The sequence below is a fragment of the Bemisia tabaci genome, chromosome 3, assembly GCF_918797505.1.
Source record: "Bemisia tabaci chromosome 3, PGI_BMITA_v3".
In the NCBI taxonomy this organism is placed as follows: Eukaryota; Metazoa; Arthropoda; class Insecta; order Hemiptera; family Aleyrodidae; genus Bemisia; species Bemisia tabaci.
In genome coordinates this window covers 31,760,817-31,782,503 of record NC_092795.1, presented here as the reverse complement: position 1 = coordinate 31,782,503, position 21,687 = coordinate 31,760,817, and the positions used below count along the sequence as shown (strand labels likewise).

Here is a 21,687-nt window from a genome sequence, read left to right as displayed (position 1 = left end):
AAATAAATCAATAATTGTGGTACTATTTTTACCACGAGTATACGAAGGGTTCTTTTTTTATTATTATTTTAACGATGTCAGCCGTATCATATTGGATCTTCCCATCTAATTTCACAAGTTTGAAATTCGCGGCAATCTCGAGCCTTGCATTCAGTGTTGTCGCTCCCAAGACTCTAGTTTCTCATCTCCTTTTTTCAAAATATGACGAATATTGGTAAATTACGTCTGCCCACGAGTGAAAATTCATATAGTATCTCATATTTACAGAAATAATTTACATAAGTCATGCTTCATTTTATAAAGAAAATGTGTACGTTTACAATTCTGAAAATATGAAAACAAAATATTGCACCTGTGTAATTTAGAATTTCTTCACGGACAACCTGACCTAATTATTTTGAGGTTATGGCTTTGTTATCAATCAACTTGTCCTTATCTCTGTTTTTAAATGAATAAGTTTTATTATAGTCGTTGAATTTGAATAATTATATGACACCATGAGCGAAGATGATCCGCCGTTTATTCTGCTTGAGCCCAACACATTTTCTGATGTTTCAGCTCCTCTCAAATCATCCAACAGAATCAAGGTACGCTGTTGAACTTATGTAACGTTGAGGACCTCATACTTGAGTGAATAATTTGATATTATGTTTTGTTTCATGCAACGAAACTGCAAATCGGACAGTTACGCTACCACATCGTAACATTCGTATAGCTAAATATTCGCACAACAACTATTTTTCAAGGAATAATGCCTGGAAAATCGTATCCTCATAACTGAGTTGCGCAACTGCCTCAGATTATTTACTCAGGCCCTCTTTTTCTCGGACAGCATGTACCAGCTATCTAATGCTATCTCTTAGGTTTCTGATTGAGAGAAATATCCATAGTCTTCATGCATGTCAGTGCGTGAGGACTGCTGTAATCTAAGATTGAACTTATTCAATGTATCTTTAAGACCATAGTTTTAGCTATGAAAAATTATGTTACTTGCACGCAGGATCAAAAATAAAATTTAGAAGACCAGTATATTGATTTATTTAAATAATCCAGGCTAGGACAATATGCTCCAGTCAAACCTGGGTATTTCTCCAAAACTTGCACAGTGTAAAAGCCTTTTGTTAAACTCGATCTCTTGCTCACCTCTCCTCAAGTTGAGAACCGTACTTTTTACTGTAGCTCTCTCCTGTTTCTCGCCATCTTTACAAGGAATCCTAAAGCATTTCGTCACCAAGTCTCAAGTAAGCATATCAAGGGTCTACCTAGCTCTGCAGGTTTTTTCACTCCGTAGGTATAGAATTGTTATTACTGGCATCGCTGTATTCTGTGAAACACTTTCTCAGTGACACCGCACCAAATGTTACGTAAAGTATCTATTTGTGAAAAAATGGTAAATATGAATAATATGATGGTCTAATATGTTTTAAATTGAAAAGTTATCTTGCCAAGTAGGTATCAATTACCTCTCGTGTCGTATTTAGTGTGTCTATTTACTGTCACTTTCTAAGGAACTACGGAATGTCTCCTTCATGATGTTCAGTAATAGTTACTGTCAGTCCAATTTCTTTTTGAAATGCAGTTCAGTGGTTTGAAAACGCATATTAAATGTCATCATGGTATTAATTTTCTTGTTCTTTTTTTCCAGTACACTTGTTTTACTGCTTCCCAGAGTTTTCTAATCTTTGGAGCTACGAGTGGCGGATTATATGTTTTCTATCGAGAACCTTTTGCTTACTCTCAGCTTATACCAAACAAGGTAACACATTCATGATACTCTCATTATTACACCTAGTTTGCAATATTATTGTATTGTAAATTATTTACAAATTAAATATACCTACAGATATTTTTCATGGTTTTTCTTTCTCAAGGACCTTCCAGGTCAAATGATCAAAAAGTATACTTGTCCGTGCTAAGACAAATTACCTATTTGCCAACTATCTCCAGTCCTGAAAAGCTTTGTCCTGTGAAATTTTCATCTCTCTCTTTTATTTTGCAGTGAAAAATAAGAAAAAAATCTATATTTTTTAACGTAACTCATTTATTGGATCTTCAGTCTTAAAATAGTACCTAAGTTTCGTAAAACTGTAACTTTGAGGGAGACTTACATAATTTCACAAAATACCTACTAAACTGATTCTATTTCTTTTTTAAATTACAGGAAGGAGCTGTCAGTCTTATCTCTGTTTCTCCAAATGAGGCTTTCATAGCTTTTGCAACACTGAAAGGTGTTGTTGGTATTCTCGAACGAAATGAAGGCCTCGGAGCAAGAATGATAAATAGGTCAGTCGAACATGCGGATTCTGAAGTTACTACTCTGCAATGGTCTGAGAACAATCTCCAAGTGTTCGCGGGTGATAAAAGCGGCAAAATTTCAGTTCTCAATTTAACATCTGCAATGGTTTGTACCTACTATGATTGTTGTGAACTTTCCAAAGTACTAGAAAGAGTCTGGACTTTCTACTCTCAAGTTATTTTAACTGAAATATTTCTTATCTATGGAGTGTGCCCCAGACATTGTCATGTTTTAGGGAGCAAAGAGGTGTGTTGTATCTTCAGACTAAAATGTAATTGATGGAAAGCAATGCTGAACAAGATATTCTGCATTTGCATGTAATGCACTTTGAGAACAACTTGGGAGTAGATCATGGCCCTAAGAAATGGTGCTAGCGGCATGACTCAATTTAATGTCTGCTAAAATACATTCACAAGAACCGCATATGAGCATATTCTTCATTAAATGTCTCGAAAACCTACCAATATGTAGGAATAAAACTTCATAAGAATTAAGTATGACATTTTTAATGAAAAAAAAATGACCAGAATATTGATAAATTCAGTATGCTACAAAAATTGACTTTACCTCAGAGAAACTCAACACAGAAATCAGTTTATTGCCCCAGGAAAAAGGTATAATTTTAAGTATTGGTTTGGAATAATCCTGTCTCTATTGTTTCTGTGCAAAAACTCTTAATTTATTGAGGTATAGGTTATTTTAGTCTCTACATGTGAAGTTAATATTTATAATGTTCCCAAGTACAGTAACGATATCATTTAAAGGAATGAATAAAAAGAATGGATCTAAGTGACTGTCCATGGGGAAAAAGATCTTAGTCCAAGAAAAACTCAAATACCAGTCATCAAACACCAGAATATAGAAAAATAAAATTTTGGGACCCAAAACGCCCAAAATCATCAAATCGAACTGGAGCTATGGTGATTTTAAGTCTTCAGTTCAAAAACTGTTGCTTTCAGAGGATCTATTTAAAATCCTAATGATTAGGGTAAGAAATTGCTAGATCACAATGAGAAATTAAGGCCCTTTATTTGCTTAAAAACTTTTTCTATAGAAATTTCAAGAGAGTTTTGTGTTGTAATTTTAAAATCTAGTTTTAGGATCCAATAATATTGCTCAAAAGTTGAACAAAAATTGCGTTACCAAAATTTTTTTATTCACGAACTAAATCCATTTCCTCCCCCAAGGGCGGTCACATCTTCAAATACACTGAATATCGAATTTGAAGGATTCTATTTGTTTACTTTGTTACAGAGTAAGACAATGTTTCAAGTTCCAGTATTCACTTTGATGCAGTTAGATTCACAAGTAGTTCAAATGAGCTGTCAGTCTGGTTTATTGCTAGCCTCAACTTTAACCCGTTGTTACATCTGTGACACAATTAAAGAACAGTACAAGCAAGTAGGGCAGAAATTGCGTGATGGTGAATTTGGAGCATGTTTCATGCCAGTAAAAGATGCGCTGAAAATTTTTTGTGCCAGGCCTGGCTCTCGTCTTTGGAAATGTGATACAGATGGTATTGTAGAAGCTACTTATGAGCTGAAAAAAGCTTTAGCCGTTCCACCTGCAACTGTCGTCTCACTGTATGATGAACCTAAAATAATTGCTCGTCACAAGGACACTACTTGGAATAGCCAATCTTTTAATTTTAACCAGCTACTTGTTGTCCATGACAAGTACTTGTTGACGTTTAAAAACGATGGAGTATATTTTTTTAATGTAGATAGCAATGTTAATGTTTTGTTATGGTCAAACCATGTTAAGAACATTGCTGATCTCAAGTGCGTAGGAGATTCAATATACATGTACACTACCACAGGTGAAGTTCATGCATTGAAAGTAATGAGTTTGGATAAATGTTTGTTAAGACTTTTTTATAAAGACATGTTTTTGGTTTGTGCTGAGCTATGCGCCCTGCATTTAAGTACTTTGTTAAAGTGGAATAAGTTAACGTATTTATATCATTTGAAAGAGCTAGAAAATCATTTATTACAAATAAATCAATTGGATCTACTCAGTGACCTTAAGCCTCTTTTTAACAAATTACAAAAGATAAACCACAGTCCAATTTCAAAATTAGATTCAGGTATTTTTCTTGTCGAGAATCATCACTTAAATTCTCAGATTATTAATAACTCTTCTTCCTTTTATTCTAGTCAGTCAAAAGTTCTTCACAAAAGACAAGAACGATTTAGAAGACGGAGACGATCATACAGTTTATCATGCGAGTCTAAGAAAAAAAAGCTGCTTGACAAAACTTTATCCAAATCATTACCAAATTTAAATGAAGCGGTGAAAATTCCACATGATTATGTGTCAGAAATGGAGAATAATGAAAATGATTTTGATGAGCCATATTCAGACGACTTAGGAGAGTATGATTCTAATGTACCTTTTCCATTTTTAATGCTTGCAAATCCTGATGCTTTTCATGATACATTATTAGAATTAGGAACCAACGTGACTGAAAAATTAGTGGATGGTACCAGAAGTTTGCATGAAAAGTGGCAAATACTAGAAGGAAAACTTAGACTATTAAAATCCGATACAAACAATGAAGAATCTATAATTAGTGACAATTATTTGAATAGTAAAAGTAGAGTGAACATAGTCCCTGATTTTGATGAAACACAATCAATTGTTGACCGCCCTCGTAAGAAGAAATCCCACCTACCAGATATAAACATCACTAATATGTTACAAATATGTGATGAACTAGACAATCTCTTAGAAGGTGATCTTAAAGCAGATAATGTTTTCAAATTTTTAAATGAGGTAGTAAAGTTATTTTCAGACTACCAATCAAAACTGAAAAAGTTGAAGACAACAGCAAATCTACAATCGTCACTTTTGCCATTCTCTAGATATTTCAAGGAAAAAGAGATATTCATTATTCAGCGGGTATTTCATGAAGCATTGAAGTCAGATTTAATTACTGAATGGCATCAAGAAAACGAATCAGCTCTTAAAAATTTAAATTTCAAGAAGTCCAACTATCCAACACTATTGCTCGACTTTCACTCTGAAAACGAAATAGCTCTGGACGAATTCGTCAGTCAATTACTCTCTGTTTTTTCCGAAATATTAGATCCATTTCTTATTCTTCAATGCTTAAACTGCACGTCCATGAAGTGTAGCTATGAGTCTTTTTGCACCATTCTTCATCGCTTTCAAAATGGCGATTTCCAGTTCGTGGCAAATAGTAAGGATTGTTCTGATGTTAACTATTCTGAATGGCCATTGGCTTTATTGTTGAACACAATGTTTCTCATGTTAAGATTGGACCAAATCGAAACTAGTTCTCAAATGGGAATCGAGGGCAAAGTGAACCTACGATTTGTGGTGTACACAATTATGAAATTGAAAATGCATCTTTCATCAACAGGACTGAGTGCAGTAGATGCCAGGGAAAAGTGCCATAGATTGTTTTTATTGTATTTAAGTAAGCTTTTAGTTAAAAACTATCCAATTTCTTTGTACGACGATATTGTTCTTGCCTATGTTGTAAATTCATTTTTGAGTATCAACTCTACATCTTCATTTAGTTCTTGCTCCAATTGTTGTTTTCCATCATTCGGAGTAAATTTACCACCGCTAAAATTTGCTGAAATAGGATATTTAATAATCGATCACTTCTGGAGCTTGCATTTACAACAATGCACATCTGCAGACTGTTCTGCTGATTCATCACAAAGTAATATTAGTTCTAAAGTAGTTGTTCTTACCGATTTAAAAGCAATTTTAAATAATGACCCCATTCAGGAAGCAAAGAAAGAAAAACTATTAAAACTAGTGAGTGGCTGTGTAACTCCCTCATTAAAAGAAATAATTACTATTTGTCAATGTATTCCAAGACTATGGAAGTATGTCTTGTCCCTGACTGATGTAATTTTGTACATACCATCTGCTGTTTCTTTAATGATTCAACTTAACTTAATAACTAGGTCCAATAACATGCTCACCGTCAAAAATATTAACCTATTTGAAAAAGTTATAATCCTCAACATCATTTGCAAAAGAGGAGTATGTCTTAATTGTGGCTACAAAAATAGTTTACTGTCATCAATGAGCTATGGGGTACCATGGACGGAGCTTTGTTGTATAATTTTGAAGTGTATTGATTCAAAGACAACGATAGATCTTTTACAGAAGTATAGTGATGAAATACCATCAACATCGCTGGATTTGTGCTTCTACCAATGTGCCATACTGTCAGAAATGGTCGACGCTCATCAGACTGGTCTACGAGAAAAAGTAGTAAATCTTGTCAGTAGCTCATCTAAAGGAGTTTCTGGGATCCCGGTACTTTCGCCTGATGTGAGTATTTTATTCTTTATTCATTGATGTAATGTTATGTCCTAAATTTCTTCATTTCAAGCTTGTTTTTGCAAGTGAGTAGATTTTCAAAATTTGTTAAAAAATTGAATTTTGGCAGAAAGACTGATCTTCCAATTTTGTATTCAATTCCAAAAATTCTTACTCGAATTCTGTGAAAAAGTCAAAAGTGTGAGAAGATAAAAAGAGCAGGACTTGGTTTTAGATGAGTTAGGTATGTTCTACATTTGTTTACACAGATTATGTAAGAGAATGCGGACCGATAGGTTGTAAGGGTAAATTTTTCTAGAAAAGGATCTTTCAATGTGCTCTGTTACTTTAATTTGTAAATGAATATTTTCATGCAAAACTTGAAAATATGTTTTTCATCAATGGATGATATTAAATCGAAAGAAGCCATGATAAGCACTACCTAATGAAGAGAATGACTTCTTTCAATGTGCCTTTTTTATGTAAAGCATTACATTATCAAAACGCCAAGTTTAAGTATTGGAATCAGTGTTTGAATTTGAACTGATCCCAAATCAAAAGTGTTTTAAGTATACTGTCAGACTAATTAACTCAAAAACTTAAAACTTTAGTCTTTGTCATTATGATTTTTTTTTTTTTTTTTTTTTTTTTTTTTTTTTTCAAAGGACATTTCTATAAAACAAAGAAGTTTCCATAGGATGATCTGTTTAAAACTTATTGTAATGAAGATGTAACTGTTATTGTTGTATTAAAAACTGTACCGCCTATTTCCATTGACGATTGAAACTTTACTTTTCTCATGTAGATCAAAATAATTTAAGAGTTTGAACTACTGAAGGGAATTCAACACATTGAAATATGTACTAGAAAGTCAGGTACGATTAAACATTCCCCCCTCATTAATACTTTCGTTTTTGTGATCAAGCTTCAAAATGTGTTGGAAAACTTTTTCATGTTAACAGGCAGTGAGTGTTTTTAGCTGGCTCTTCTGTATTTTATTCTACTATTCTCTTGCACCAAAGAAAATGATGAGTGGGCATAAATTACTATGCCATTATAAGCCTCAGTAATATTGTTTTTTATACTATTTGTTTCAGGTGGCTGCAGCTTTTGATACTGCTGCACGTTTGGATGGTATTAGTGATTTTTGCTATCAAAAACGTGAGGAAGACAGTCCTGAAAACCATCACTGGGGAGTGAGATTAGATCTATCTGAAGAATTCTGTCATTTGTGTTCTCTTTCATTGGGCGCAAAAGCCTTAATTGCTGCCAATAATGGTGGTTTAATTGCCTTCAAGTGCGGCCATACTTACCATGCTGTGTGTTTGAAACACCAAAACAGTCATGCAACTGTATGTACTTTATGCTACTCTTCTTGATTAATAAATTAGTCAATTTTCCCGTACTGCATACTTCTGTTTTCTCCTTTTACATTCACTTACAGTCACTGAAGAAATAATAATGCTGGCATTACACTTTTAGCGAACACATTTGAGCAACATTAATGAATATGCTCTGTGCTATTAAACTGACAATTGAAAGATCTTTTGCCAAAGTGGAATCCCGTAAGAAAGTGCAGCATTTAGGGATTGACAGATTTTTCTATCATTTATACTCCTCTTTCAGGATGTCAAAAATTATTTTTTGCCACTTCACCCTAGTACCACGTAAAGTAAAATTCACAAAACAAAATATCCTAAGAAAACTATAGCCTAAAATACACAAAAAACAAACTGTGTTTGCATAATTTTTTGCGAGGTAAGTACATGAAAAGTGTAAAATACTTTTCATTAGGTACCTCTTTGATCACAATTTTCTCTTGTAAAATTCCTGAACGCTGACTATATTTTCATCTTCTTTACAAGCTCTTTTGCAAACAAGTTTCAAACTCTTAAAAAATACCAGTTACACATTTTTTTCTCAGAGTTATTTTACTAGGCGTACTATTAAGGTACCTCGAGATTTTTCAACTTCCCGACCCATGCTGTTGTTTCCTTATCATTAATATTTTGCCATGTTCATTATTTAAAGTGTTGAGAGCTGATAAACTGCCTCATTTTAATATTTTTACCTAGGAGATGAAAATCTTTTTAGTCCTTTTCATGCAAGAGAATGCAAAATTGATGCGGGAAATCATTTTTTTGATATAGGCATAACATGACTGCAATTCTAATAGGTAATTGGTTTTCCGTCTCCTCAGTTTGGAACTTCGTAAAAATACCATCAAACTGCGATTATCATACGGTTCAGTTTAAATACCAATAAGAGATTAAATTCAAAATGTACATCGGCGGTGTAGGTCGGCACTCGGCAATCACATAACTCGGTTTGCGACGCGCATTGGCGCCTACGAGACTGCAGGAATACTTCATGCATCGCACCAAACACGGTGCGGTCGTCGGCCGACGCGCAGGGCACATTGGCGCCTACAAGACTGCATGAATACTTCACGCATTGCACTAAACACAGTGCGGTCACTGGTCTATGCGCGAAACGTATATCGACGGTGTAAGTCGGCAACCACATAACTCGGTTTGCGACACGACGTCGCAGACTTCCTGTCATCCTTGATTTTTTAAACGGAAAACTACTCAACGGCAATTCTTTAAAACTGCCGTGATTTTTCTTCTCTGTGCGAAGAAAATTCTGCATAAACTTCAAGGAATGGTGTCAATTTGTTCACCTTTGAAAAATTAACATAGAGGCGGAGATTTTCAGACACCGCAAACGAGTTATGTGATTGCCGACTTACACCGTCGATATATGATTCTTCATTGAGAAAATAAAATTTGAAAAGAAGGCAAAGTTGTTTTCAAAATAGTCGATACCTGTGAAATCGTGATTTTTTTAGGAATGCATTATTTGCATCTCCTCAGTAGGTAAGTTTTTTTTCTGTAGGAAATGCGTAGGAACTACCTTCGGTGGAATAATAATCATGTGGTAAAAAACTGTAATAGGTATATTTGTAAAACACGGCTATTAGCAAGAATTCTGTTCAGGAAAATGTTTATAAATTGCTCGGTTTTTAAGTGTGCGTGTTACACGCGTTGGCAAAATTGCCCAGTCCAAGGATTGAACATTTTTACCCCGTACGCGGACTGGGCACCCCCGTTGCCAAGTCCGCGAAATGACCGATGTTCTTGCCCAGTGCGTGAAATGGCTAGCCAGTTTATGGAACTGGTCGGTCAATGGTTTGAAAAGTAAGCCAAGGGAGCCGGTCGTAATTTTAAATGCAATATATACTCTAACCGACCAATGTCACAACAGCTAGACTGATGTGAGTTAATTGCGGCGCTTTGATGCAACTATTCGTGTTCTACGAACGTGCGTGTTGACTATTCAAAAATTGAAGGCGCTCCTACTTTTTCTACTCCTTTAGAAATGCACGGGACTCGTCAGTCGTAGCTCTCGAATGAGATAGTACCTATGTAGGAAAATTATTGCCATCTCAATCCTTTATTCTTTAAGTACCGAAAAAGTGCGCCGCTTTCTAATTGGTCAACGAATTTCCCTTGCTCAAAATTGAGTCATTTATAACAGACCATTGATTAAGGAAGGGGAAGGGTAGCACACTGGAGTCTTCAGGTGATTTGAAGTTTCCGGTCCCGAGCTTAGTTTCGAGAAATAGCTGTTTCATATCCAATCTATTATATTTTTGGTCTCGACGAAACTACCGAGTTCTAGTATCGTGCTATGTTCCCTTTTGGCACAAAAATGAGCTGAACCATCAGCAGCCTGATGGAATCTCCTGGAGGAATCTCAGGACTTACAAAAGTTTTCCACCAAAATTTGAAAATCTGTTTTTTTTACCGAATTTGTGGAATGTGGAATTTATTGGTTGATTATCGCGGTTATATCGGGGGCAATTTATCGCAATATTATCGAATAAAAAAATTGCGATTTATGGCGATTAAATCGCTATGCATCGCAATTTTTCGTTCAATAAAATCGCGATCAATTTTCGTCGATAAAATCGAGATTTAATTACCGTATATATCGCGATTTTTGTTGCGATAATATCGCGATTTTATTTCAACAAGAACGAGGATAATCGCTCAGATGTTGATGATCTTAGCGATTTTATCGCCGACGAAATCACAACAAATCGCGATTGTTCCGTTGAAAAATGCTACTTGGGCTGTGTAGATTTTGTCTCGGTGTACGGTCAAAATTCACTCGACGATGACAAAAAAATGACTAAAACGAAAAATAAAATCATGCAGTGGTAAAGGAATAGGTAATGAAACTTGAAGGCCTTTTTGAAATGAAAAGAGAACAAGTTACGTATATTTTTGATTTGAGAGAAAATTCACAGGGCTCAGAGGTACAAGAAATTGTAAATTTTAGATGCTAAAATACTTACACGATGGAGCAATGTTTAAAAGCCCCTTAAATTTTCACGATAATTTAATACTATGAGTGTACAGAGTAGGTACACGCACTTGGTATAATTCTTAGGAGCAGATCTCGGATCTGTAATCTTATTATCCTTTCGTTTGCACATCGGTAGTTTTTGTTCCTGCTTCACAGTTAGGTATAGCTAGGTACCTAGGCACAGGAAAATCCATGCAAAATAGCAGGGTGGCCAGAGAAGATTGGTAACTAACATGCAAGCGGTAAATCTGAAAAGTAGGTATTTGCCTTCGGAAAATACGATACAAAGTTTGCGCTTATCTGGACGTTCTATTGCGCGGGAGCTAGCTTTAATTTAGTATGCAAGTGATACTGCTCCAACCGTGCGTTACAATGCAGCACATGGAAGGCTCTAAATCGCGGTTTTTAGTGCCGCACTACGATTCATTTGCATCATTTTCTCAATATTTATGGCACTATTTTAAATTATTATCGGATGAGAAAATCGGAGAATCCGTAAGAGACACTAAATGGGGTAACGCTGGTAACCTACTGTTCTTTACTCGGTAACTTCATAATATCCTCGGTTAAGAATGATTCATCAAATATTATTAACGCTTTCACAAACATTTAAGTAATTTTTTTTTTATAAAAAGGAGAACGTTGTGATCTTAAAAGTAAACTTAAAAACTTCAATATTTTATTAAGTAATACGCACCGACTCGTCAGGCTTATTATTTTACTTCATTGTGGATTAATATTTTTAAAAATGGTACCTACATACAAAGACAAGTAATCGGTGCAGATGATCGGCATAGCATTCATGTTTTACTCAAAGTCAAAAAATTGTTGGCACTGCAGTTACACGCTTGCGCGCCCCGCCAACTGTGGAATTGTGAGCTCGGATTGAAATGACGGCATACGATGAAGAAGGCACGTATGTTGGTTTGCATCCTCCGTGATTGAAGGCGACACAGACAGGCCGCGTTTACAGTGATTGTTTCCTAATTTCCAGCGTGACGGCGCTATTTACATTGTGTTGCTATATCATTTCGCAAGTTGGTGAATATATTTCAAAAGTTCTTCCAAAGGAAGACTGGAAGATTTAGTTGTGCATATACATTCGACGCAGAACTTAAAGACTGAAAATTTAAAGATATAGTAATAATTTTAAGCTATCCATAACTTTTGAAGTCACTCAAAGAGACCGAAAAAGATCAAAACGTCAAAAGATCGATTATAAAGTGTGAATCTGAATGTTATGACAAAATGAATCGGAATTTTTATTTTGTCGATGGTTGCTAACTCATCACACTCAATGCATGAATATTTTTTATGAACAATTGCTTTGAGGGTTTACTTACAGGGACGATTGACTGGAGGAAGGAGATAAAATTATACTAAAAGTACAATTAAAATTTGAATTAATTATACCGCGTGATTATTTAGTTGCCGTTTTCATATGAAAATCCAATCCTTATCTGAGACATTCCAACGAACATTGCGAATTTTTCTCCTATAACTGAGCCGTTTATAAGCTGCTTAAGTGCCCACCCATGACATGGTCATATTTAAAAGAAAAAGCGACTAGGTACCACAAATCACCGATCACAGCGGCTTTTGCAAAAAACTGGAGGCACATAATTCCTCACCAAAGGAATATCTAATAAATAATTCGTTCACAGCTAAACCATGAAGCGTTAAATAATTTCCTCATCACAGATAATAAAACATATACGACGTACAAATAACATAAATTGACAAAGGAATGAAAAGACAGTAATATTTTTTTTGTGCTACATTCAGAAGAATGGGTAGAGGATATTATTCATAGGTAAATTCTACGTTTTTAGCCAGTTATATCTTCTCTGCAATAATTGAGCAACGACAGACACACTCGTATTGAACGAGGAATCATTATTGCTTAGCTAGGGGCGCATTTAAATTATTTTAGCACAGACCATCAGAAATTTGAATGAGCCGGACGGGCAGAAAGGTATTTATAATTTGTTGTGTTGCAGTTCACCAAGATATATATGAACCTATCAATCACAAGACTTGATACATTTGACTTCCTGAAGTTACCAACTTAACAATGTGATTATTATTTGCTTGGCATTGTTTGAGAGCAGTGTTGTTTTAAAGCGGTGGAACTATAAAAATTGATCCTGCATTCATTCTCAGTGCTTCAAAATGTTAGCCCCTACTTTGTTTTTCAAAGATAGGAACAAACTGAAATAATCCTAGAAAACTCTCTGCGCATCATTCAGAGGCAAGAATCAGAAAGAACCTAAAAAATTAAAACAATAAAAAAGGTTTAAATGAAATGATGGCCGACTTTTCGTCATAAAAATAAATTATGACAGAAAATTTGAAACTTGAGAGATTGGGACTTGCTTTTTGATAGTTCCACCGCGCATCGATAGGCATCAATCTCCAAATTTCAGTTCTAAAACAAACCGATAAGATGGAGGGTTTTACACAAGAGCCCATAGCAGGTTAAAATTCAGTCAAAAAATTTGATTAACGTCAAACGATTTTTTTTTTTAATTTCGAAGCTAGCTTGAACCGTTCAGTTCTCGAATAAGTTCATCCTCAAGTTGTTCGAGGCCACGGACGTTGTCAGCACCGATCTCTTGCTCTACTTCCCTCTTCAACAAATTCAGCACGTCTTGCACCTGCCGCTGTCCGTACTTGCTCCTCCGTTGCTTTAGAGGTTCAAATAGAACTATGAAAGCAAATAGAAACAAAAAAGAACGAATTAATCAAACAATCAAACGAAGAAAAAATAAAATAAGAAATCGCTAATGTACTTTTATGTCAGTCTACGAAAGAGAAACGGCCCCAATCCGAAGATTTTGTGCAAAAATTTTGAGAATTTGCAAAATAATTAAATCTCAATGGAATTTTCCTTCGTGTTATGAACTAAAAATTAGCATCTTGAGCCCCTTCGGAAAAAAATTTGCGGGAAAGGACATGGAACTACACCTGAGACTGACCTAAATTTCGACGAATATTCTGTACTTCATTTGAGTTCAGAAGTCTGGGGATCTTTGAAAAGCAAGAGGAATACCTGCTGTGCTGTCATTAGAACATTTGAGCGTTGCCTTTCCTCCGATAAATTGTCTTTTATTAGGAAAGCTATGCATATTTTCTCTCGAAATTTTTAGAAACTTTAAATCTGATCGGGTAGAAGTTTTGAAATAGTCGAAATAAAATATTCACAGACCTCCCTTGAAATTTATATCTAATCACAGTAAATTTGGCAACGTCTAAAGATTTTTACGGCATATTTTTCCTCAGAACAGTACATTTGTTAGGCAACAACAGTCAAACATGGCACATCACGTTTTAAAACGAGCCGATCTTTACGTCATCGCTTATTTTTCTGAAAGTATACCTCGTAAAATTTTTGCTGTAGTTTGAGATTTAATATTTCAATATAATACCTAACATCAATGCATTTTTAAGTTAAACTGCTGTGCGTTATTGCCGAGGTTCGATAAAAAATTGAATCTTTCATCTGTTCCTGATACTTACACGAGTGAAAAGCATGATATCTTGGATCTTCGTCTTTTCCGTGATAATCATCATCATCGGATAGTTCGGAGTTTGAGGAAGAAACTCCTTTCTTAAATCCTACGAGATCTGGGGAAATATTTGATCCATCCTCGGATTCATCTGTGTTTCCAAAACACCTTGCGTCTTGACTTCCAGGTCCGCAGTTCGGAAGCCTACTTCCTGTGGCATCGTCTGTTATAACTTCATTACATTCTGGACTCGCACTGCCTGGAACGCAGTTTACGGGTTTTGAAGACAAAGGTGGCAAATAAGTTGCCGGCACAAAGTTGCTCGGTGGTCGATTCGGTTTTGGACATCTCGGATCAGGTGATCCGGGGTAACAATTTGATGGAGTATTGTCTACAGGACTAGATGAGATACCGGTGTTATAAACTGAGCATTCAGGATCAGGTGAACCAGGGTAACATTTAGAGGCGGAAGGGATCAAATTAGGTTGGGGCAAAGTTGCTGATGGTGGTGGGCCACACCGTGGATCTGTAGAGCCTGGGTAACACAAAGGAGGTATTTCTGGTCTTGCAGTCGTTCCGTTACAAACACAAACAAACGGTGTCATAACAGGAGGTAAGTAGGCAGTTGGAGGTGTGGGTCGTGGAGTTTGGGGGCATCTTGGATCAGGCGACCCAGAATAACAATTGGGGCGAGATGTCGGCTGAGGGGTGGGTGCTGTAGTTTTGGGACATCTTGGGTCCGGTGAACCAGGATAACATGATGGAGGAGAAATTGTGGGTGGAGCTGTTGGCCGTGGTGTTTGGGGACATCTAGGGTCTGTTGAACCTGGGTAGCAAGATGGTGGTGCAATAGTTGTCGGGATGGTGGGCCTAGGTGTTTGAGGACATCGTGGGTCCGGTGAACCAGGATAACATGATGGAGGTGAAATTGTGGGTGGAGCTGTTGGCCGTGGTGTTTGAGGACACCTAGGGTCAGGTGAGCCAGGGTAGCATACTGGAGGAGATGTGGGTTTTGGTGTTTGTGGACATCTTGGGTCTGTTGAGCCTGGATAACATGATGGAGGTGCTAGTGTGGGTGGGGCTGTAGGTCGTGGTGTTTGGGGACACCTAGGGTCAGGTGAGCCAGGATAGCATACTGGAGGAGATGTGGGTTTTGGTGTTTGTGGACATCTTGGGTCTATTGAGCCTGGATAACATGATGGAGGTGCTGATGTGGGTGGGACTGTAGGTCGTGGTGTTTGGGGACACCTAGGGTCAGGTGAGCCAGGATAGCATACTGGAGGAGATGTGGGTCTTGGAGTTTGCGGACATCTTGGATCTGTTGAGCCTGGATAACATGATGGAGGTGCTGGTGTCGGTGGAGCTGTGGGTCGTGGGGTTTGAGGGCATCGAGGGTCTGGTGATCCTGGGTAACAAGATGGAGGTGCAACGGTTGGTGGAGCCGTCGGTCGTGGTGTCTGGGGACATCTCGGGTCGGGTGAGCCAGGATAGCAGGATGGAGGAGATGTAGGTCTTGGAGTTTGTGGACATCTTGGGTCTGTCGAGCCTGGATAACATGATGGTGGTGCTGGCGTGGTTGGAGCTGTGGGTCGTGGGGTTTGAGGGCATCGAGGGTCTGGTGAACCTGGGTAGCATGATGGGGGAGCAACTGTTGGTGGAGCCGTCGGCCGTGGTGTCTGGGGACATCTTGGGTCTGTTGAGCCAGGGTAGCAAGATGGAGGAGACGGCTGTGGTGGGTAGGTTGGCCGCGGTGTTTGAGGACATCTTGGATCATTTGAACCAGGGTAACAAGATGGAGGTGTTTTAGTCGATGGGGGAGTGGGTCTCGGCGTTTGAGGACATCTTAAATCTAAGGATCCTGGATAACAGGATGGAGGTGCAATTGTAGGTGGAAGAGTTGGCCGCGGTGTCTGGGGACATCTTGGGTCTGTTGAGCCTGGGTAACATGACGGTGGCGGTGGTGTGGGAGGCGCTGAGGGTCGTGGAGTTTGAGGGCACCTCGGGTCGGGTGAGCCAGGATAGCATAATGGAGGGGATGTGGGTCGTGGTGTTTGAGGACACCGTGGGTCATTTGATCCGGGATAGCAAGTTGGTGGGGCAGGTGTCGTCGGGACTACGGGTCTAGGTGTTTGAGGGCATCTAGGGTCCGGTGAACCTGGATAACATGATGGCGGTGCGATTGTGGGGGGAGCTGTTGGCCGTGGTATTGGCTGGGGAGATGGGCGTGGAGGACATCGCGGATCCAATGAACCTGGATAGCAGGATGGAGGAGCTGTTGAGGGTCTGAAAGTTGGTTGCGGGGTTTTAGGACATCTTGGATCTGTGGAGCCTGGGTAACAATTCGGAGGTGCTGGTGCGGGTGGTCGTGCGGTTGAGGTTGTCACTGGAGGCAAATATCCTGATGGTGGCCGTGGGGTGCCGACCTGAGGACATTTTGGATCAGGAGAGCCGGGATAACAAACGGAAGGTTGAGTTGAAGGTATTGCCGTTGGATAGTTTGGTGAAGGACATCTAGGATCGGTAGCTCCGACATAGCAAATGGGTGGGGGAAGAGTCGCAACGGACGTCGGTTTGGGAGTCTGAGGACATCTTGGATCTGTTGATCCTGGATAGCAGTTAGGTGGAGCAGGCGTTGGGAATGATGTTGGACGGGGAGTTTGTGGGCATCTAGGATCTGTTGATCCTGGATAGCAGTTAGGTGGAGCAGGCGTTGGGAAAGATGTTGGACGTGGAGTTTGTGGGCATCTCGGATCTGTTGATCCTGGATAGCAGTTAGGTGGAGCCGGCGTTGGGAATGATGTTGGACGGGGAGTTTGTGGGCATCTAGGATCTGTTGATCCTGGATAGCAGACCGGAGGAGTGACACTTGGAGGTTTCGTTGGCTTCGGTGTTTGAGGGCATCTTGGGTCTGGAGAGCCTGGATAGCAGGTTGGAGTTTGAATAGTTGGTGGAGGGGTAGGTCTTGGCGGCTGCGGACATCTAGCATCAAGAGAGCCCGGGTAACAATTCGGCCTAGGAGATGTTGACGGAGCGGTGGGCTGTGGTGTTTGAGGACACCTTGGGTCTGAAGATCCCGGATAACAAACGAGTGATAAAGGAGTTTGAGGTTGAGTGGGTTGAGGTGTTTGTAGACATCTAGGATCTGGCGACCCCTTATAACAGTTAGGAGAGGATGGTTCTCCCGAGGGTGGTAAATATCCGGATGGGGGCCGTTTACTACTTGGTTGTGGGCAACGTTTATCTGGTGACCCAGGATAACAAACTGGCGTATCTATTGGGCGTAAAGTCGAAGTTGGCGGAGAAAGAGTAGGCGGGTATTTTTGTGGACACCTCGGGTCAGGCGATCCGGGGTAGCACTGGGGTGGTTGGGTTGGGGTAGGCTTAGGAGACTGTGGACATCGCGGATCTAATGCACCTGGGTAACACACAGGTGGTCGAGGCGTTGACGGTGTAGGGAAAGATGGTGGTACCTGAGGACATCTAGGATCATTAGATCCTGGATAACACTGAGGTGGCAACGTCGGCCTTGGAGTGTTTGGGCATCGCGGATCCACCGAGCCTGGATAACACTGTGGTGGTGAGGGGGTGGGCGGTATAGTTGGTCGAGGTGTTTGGGGACATCTCGGATCTGTAGATCCAGGATAACACTGAGGCCGTGGTGTGGTCGTAGATGTAGGCTTTGTTACTGGAGGGCACCTTGGGTCGGCCGAACCCGGATAACACTGTGGAGGGAGAGTTGGTCTAGGTGATGTTGCTGGAGGGTAAGGCGACGGAGATGGCGAAGAGGGACATCTAGGATCGGCCGAGCCTGGATAACACTGTGGAGGCTGAGTGGGAGTTGGCCTAGGAGCCTGTGGACATCTCGGATCTGATGATCCAGGGTAACACACAGGGGGTGAAACAGGTCGGGGTGTTGAAGGTGGAGAATATGGAGTGGGCGCAGGAGTAGGTCTCGGTGTTGGTGGACACCTCGGGTCTACTGATCCTGGGTAACACTGTGGAGGTTGAGGGAGAGCTGGCCTGGGCGTCTGTGGACATCTAGGATCTGATGATCCAGGGTAACACGCAGGGGGTGAAACGGGTCGGGGTGTTGAGGGTGGAGAATATGGGGTGGGCGCAGGAGTAGGTCTCGGTGTTTGTGGACATCTAGGATCTGAAGATCCGGGGTAACATAAGGGGGGTTGGGGTGATGAAGCCGGAGGATATGGGGTGGGTGCAAGCGTTGGTCTGGGCGTCTGCGGGCACCTAGGGTCTGGAGATCCAGGATAACACTGTGGAGGTTGGGTTGGTGTAGGCTTAGGAGTCTGTGGACATCTTGGGTCTAATGCTCCAGGGTAACATACGGGAGGTAGAGTTGGTCTTGGGGATGAAGGTGGGGAATACGGCGTAGGCGCAGGAGTAGGTCTGGGCGTCTGCGGGCACCTAGGATCTGGTGATCCAGGATAACACTGTGGAGGTTGCGTCGGTGTTGGCCTAGGAGACGGTGGACATCTGGGATCTACAGATCCAGGGTAACATACAGGGGGTTGGGGTGATGAAGGCGGAGGATATGGGGTAGGCGCTGGTGTTGGTCTGGGTGTCTGCGGGCACCTAGGGTCTGGAGATCCAGGATAACACTGTGGAGGCTGCGTCGGTGTAGGCGCAGGAGTTGGTCTAGGTGTCTGGGGACACCTTGGGTCTGGTGACCCAGGATAACACTCTGGTGGTTGGGTAGGTGTAGGCTTAGGAGTTTGTGGACATCTTGGGTCTAATGCTCCAGGGTAACATACGGGGGGTAGAGTTGGTCTTGGAGATGACGGTGGGGAATACGGCGTAGGCACCGGGGTAGGTCTTGGTGTTTGTGGACACCTCGGGTCTGGTGATCCGGGGTAACATTGAGGAGGTTGCGGTGGGGCGGGTTTTGGAGGCTGTGGACATCTGGGATCCGGAGACCCAGGGTAACATACAGGGGGCTGGGGTGATGAAGCTGGAGGATATGGGGTAGGCGCCGGAGTTGGTCTGGGTGTCTGCGGGCACCTAGGGTCTGGAGATCCAGGATAACATTGTGGAGGCTGCGTCGGTGTAGGCTTAGGAGTTGGTCTAGGTGTCTGGGGACACCTGGGGTCTGGAGACCCAGGATAGCATTGTGGAGGTTGGGTAGGTGTAGGCTTAGGAGTCTGTGGACATCTGGGGTCTAATGCTCCAGGGTAACATACGGGAGGTAGAGTTGGTCGTGGAGATGCGGGCGGGGAATATGGTGTAGGCGCAGGAGTAGGTCTTGGTGTTTGTGGGCACCTCGGATCTGGTGATCCAGGGTAACACTGTGGAGGTAGAGTTGGAGTAGGCTTAGGAGTCTGTGGACATCTGGGATCTGCAGATCCAGGGTAACATACAGGGGGCTGGGGTGATGAAGCCGGAGGATATGGGGTAGGCGCCGGTGTTGGTCTGGGTGTCTGCGGGCACCTAGGGTCTGGAGATCCAGGATAACATTGTGGAGGCTGCGTCGGTGTAGGCTTAGGAGTTGGTCTAGGTGTCTGGGGACACCTGGGGTCTGGAGACCCAGGATAGCATTGTGGAGGTTGGGTTGGTGTAGGCTTAGGAGTCTGTGGACATCTTGGGTCTAATGCTCCTGGGTAACATACGGGGGGTAGAGTTGGTCTTGGAGTTGACGGCGGGGAATACGGCGTAGGCGCCGGAGTAGGCCTAGGTGTCTGCGGGCACCTAGGATCTGGTGATCCAGGATAACACTGGGGGGGTTGCGTCGGTGTTGGTCTGGGAGACGGTGGACATCTGGGATCTGCAGATCCAGGGTAACATACAGGGGGCTGGGGTGATGAAGCCGGAGGATATGGGGTAGGCGCCGGAGTTGGTCTGGGTGCCTGCGGGCACCTAGGGTCTGGAGATCCAGGATAACACTGTGGAGGCTGTGTCGGTGTAGGCGCAGGAGTTGGTCTAGGTGTCTGGGGACACCTTGGGTCTGGTGACCCAGGATAACACTGTGGTGGTTGGGTAGGTGTAGGCTTAGGAGTCTGTGGACATCTGGGGTCTAATGCTCCAGGGTAACATACAGGAGGTAAAGTTGGTCTTGGAGATGCGGGCGGGGAATATGGTGTAGGCGCAGGAGTAGGTCTCGGTGTTTGTGGACACCTCGGATCTGGCGATCCGGGGTAGCACTGGGGTGGTTGGGTCGGGGTAGGCTTAGGAGACTGTGGACATCTAGGATCTAATGCGCCAGGGTAACACACTGGGGGTAATATTGGTTGGGGTGTCGATGCTGGTGGATATGGTGTTGGTGCAGAAGTTGGTCTGGGTGTCTGTGGACACCTTGGGTCTGGTGACCCAGGATAACAATCAGGACTCTGTGGATATCTTGAAGTCGTAGGTCTTGGCGATACTGGACACCGAGGATCCAAAGACCCCGGATAACATGTGGGTGGTTTGGTCGGTCGCATTACCGTGGGAGGTGGATATGACGGGAAAATTGGCTGATCAACATTACAGTCAGGATCTGGTGATCCTGGATAACAATTTGGCTGTACTGGACGTTGTGTAGATTGACAACGTGGATCAGGCGAACCCGGGTAGCAGTTAGGTATCTTCGATGGCACCTCATCTTGGCCGCAAATGGGTTGATTGCAGGCTCCCTCGCATAGCTGAACAAACAATTGTAAGCAAAGATTATTTTATTTTTAATATAATTTGTCAAAAAAATATGAAACCATCCGTGGCAGAAGCGAAATGGATATCATTCGACAGCAAAAGCAGAGGTATATTTTTGTTTAGTAGAGTCGAAGAATTTGATTTTCATATTTTTCACAGCAAACTCTCTCTCTCTTGTGTCTTGAAAAATACAATAAGTTCAGAGCAGTTCAGCTCGTGTTTGTTCTTATAGAAGCTTTATAGTCCCATTTTAATCTAGTAATTTTGTACCCCAAAGATGGCAAATGAAAATTTTGAACATATTTTTTCGATATAAAATTAAACTTCACACCTCCATCACTCCTCTTTAATTTTAAAATTTGTGCTGTGTTTTGTTATGAACCTTTGTTAAACTGTTCCCTGAGATCCAGTGCAAGACACTCAAGTTTGAGTTTTGGTGGGCTAAGGTTCCTTCTTTCATGGACGGTCACATACTTGATCATCCGTTTGATTTTAATTAAAATATCACTCGTTTCTAATTATTTTAATTGAAAATTAAGTAAAACACTTTTTTATTTGCTGATG

The 21,687-nt window shown here is 41.0% G+C and overlaps 2 protein-coding genes across 2 annotated transcripts in view; one reads left to right on the top strand and one right to left on the bottom strand.

Annotated features, from left to right (window-relative positions):
- The first annotated feature begins 386 nt into the window (after positions 1-386).
- p (WD40 repeat domain-containing protein pink) lies at positions 387-8,011 on the top strand. Its single transcript, XM_019061296.2, has 5 exons — positions 387-587; positions 1,646-1,756; positions 2,162-2,401; positions 3,551-6,613; positions 7,699-8,011. The coding sequence occupies exons 1-5, from the start codon at positions 498-500 to the stop codon at positions 7,978-7,980; spliced, it is 3,786 nt and encodes a 1,261-aa protein (XP_018916841.2). The 5' UTR covers positions 387-497; the 3' UTR covers positions 7,981-8,011.
- Positions 8,012-10,857: 2,846 nt separating this feature from the next.
- LOC109043925 (uncharacterized) overlaps positions 10,858-21,687 on the bottom strand; it is a 57,331-nt gene continuing 46,501 nt past the window's right edge. Inside the window, exons 8-9 of the mRNA XM_019061287.2 lie at positions 14,495-21,116; positions 10,858-13,682 (exon numbers count right to left, since the gene is read on the bottom strand). Coding sequence (XP_018916832.2) covers positions 13,513-13,682; positions 14,495-21,116 — 6,792 coding nt within the window. The 3' untranslated portion in view covers positions 10,858-13,512. The remainder of the gene's footprint in view (positions 13,683-14,494; positions 21,117-21,687) is intronic.

What these genes read in the sequence shown, in the direction of transcription:
- p (XM_019061296.2), top strand. Translation starts at nt 498, where the DNA reads ATGAGCGAAGATGATCCGCCGTTTATTCTGCTTGAGCCCAACACATTT. An exon ending in TCAATTTAACATCTGCAATG is followed by an intron (nt 2,402 to 3,550) that starts GTTTGTACCTAC and finishes ACTTTGTTACAG; the next exon opens with AGTAAGACAATGTTTCAAGT. An exon ending in TCCCGGTACTTTCGCCTGAT is followed by an intron (nt 6,614 to 7,698) that starts GTGAGTATTTTA and finishes TATTTGTTTCAG; the next exon opens with GTGGCTGCAGCTTTTGATAC.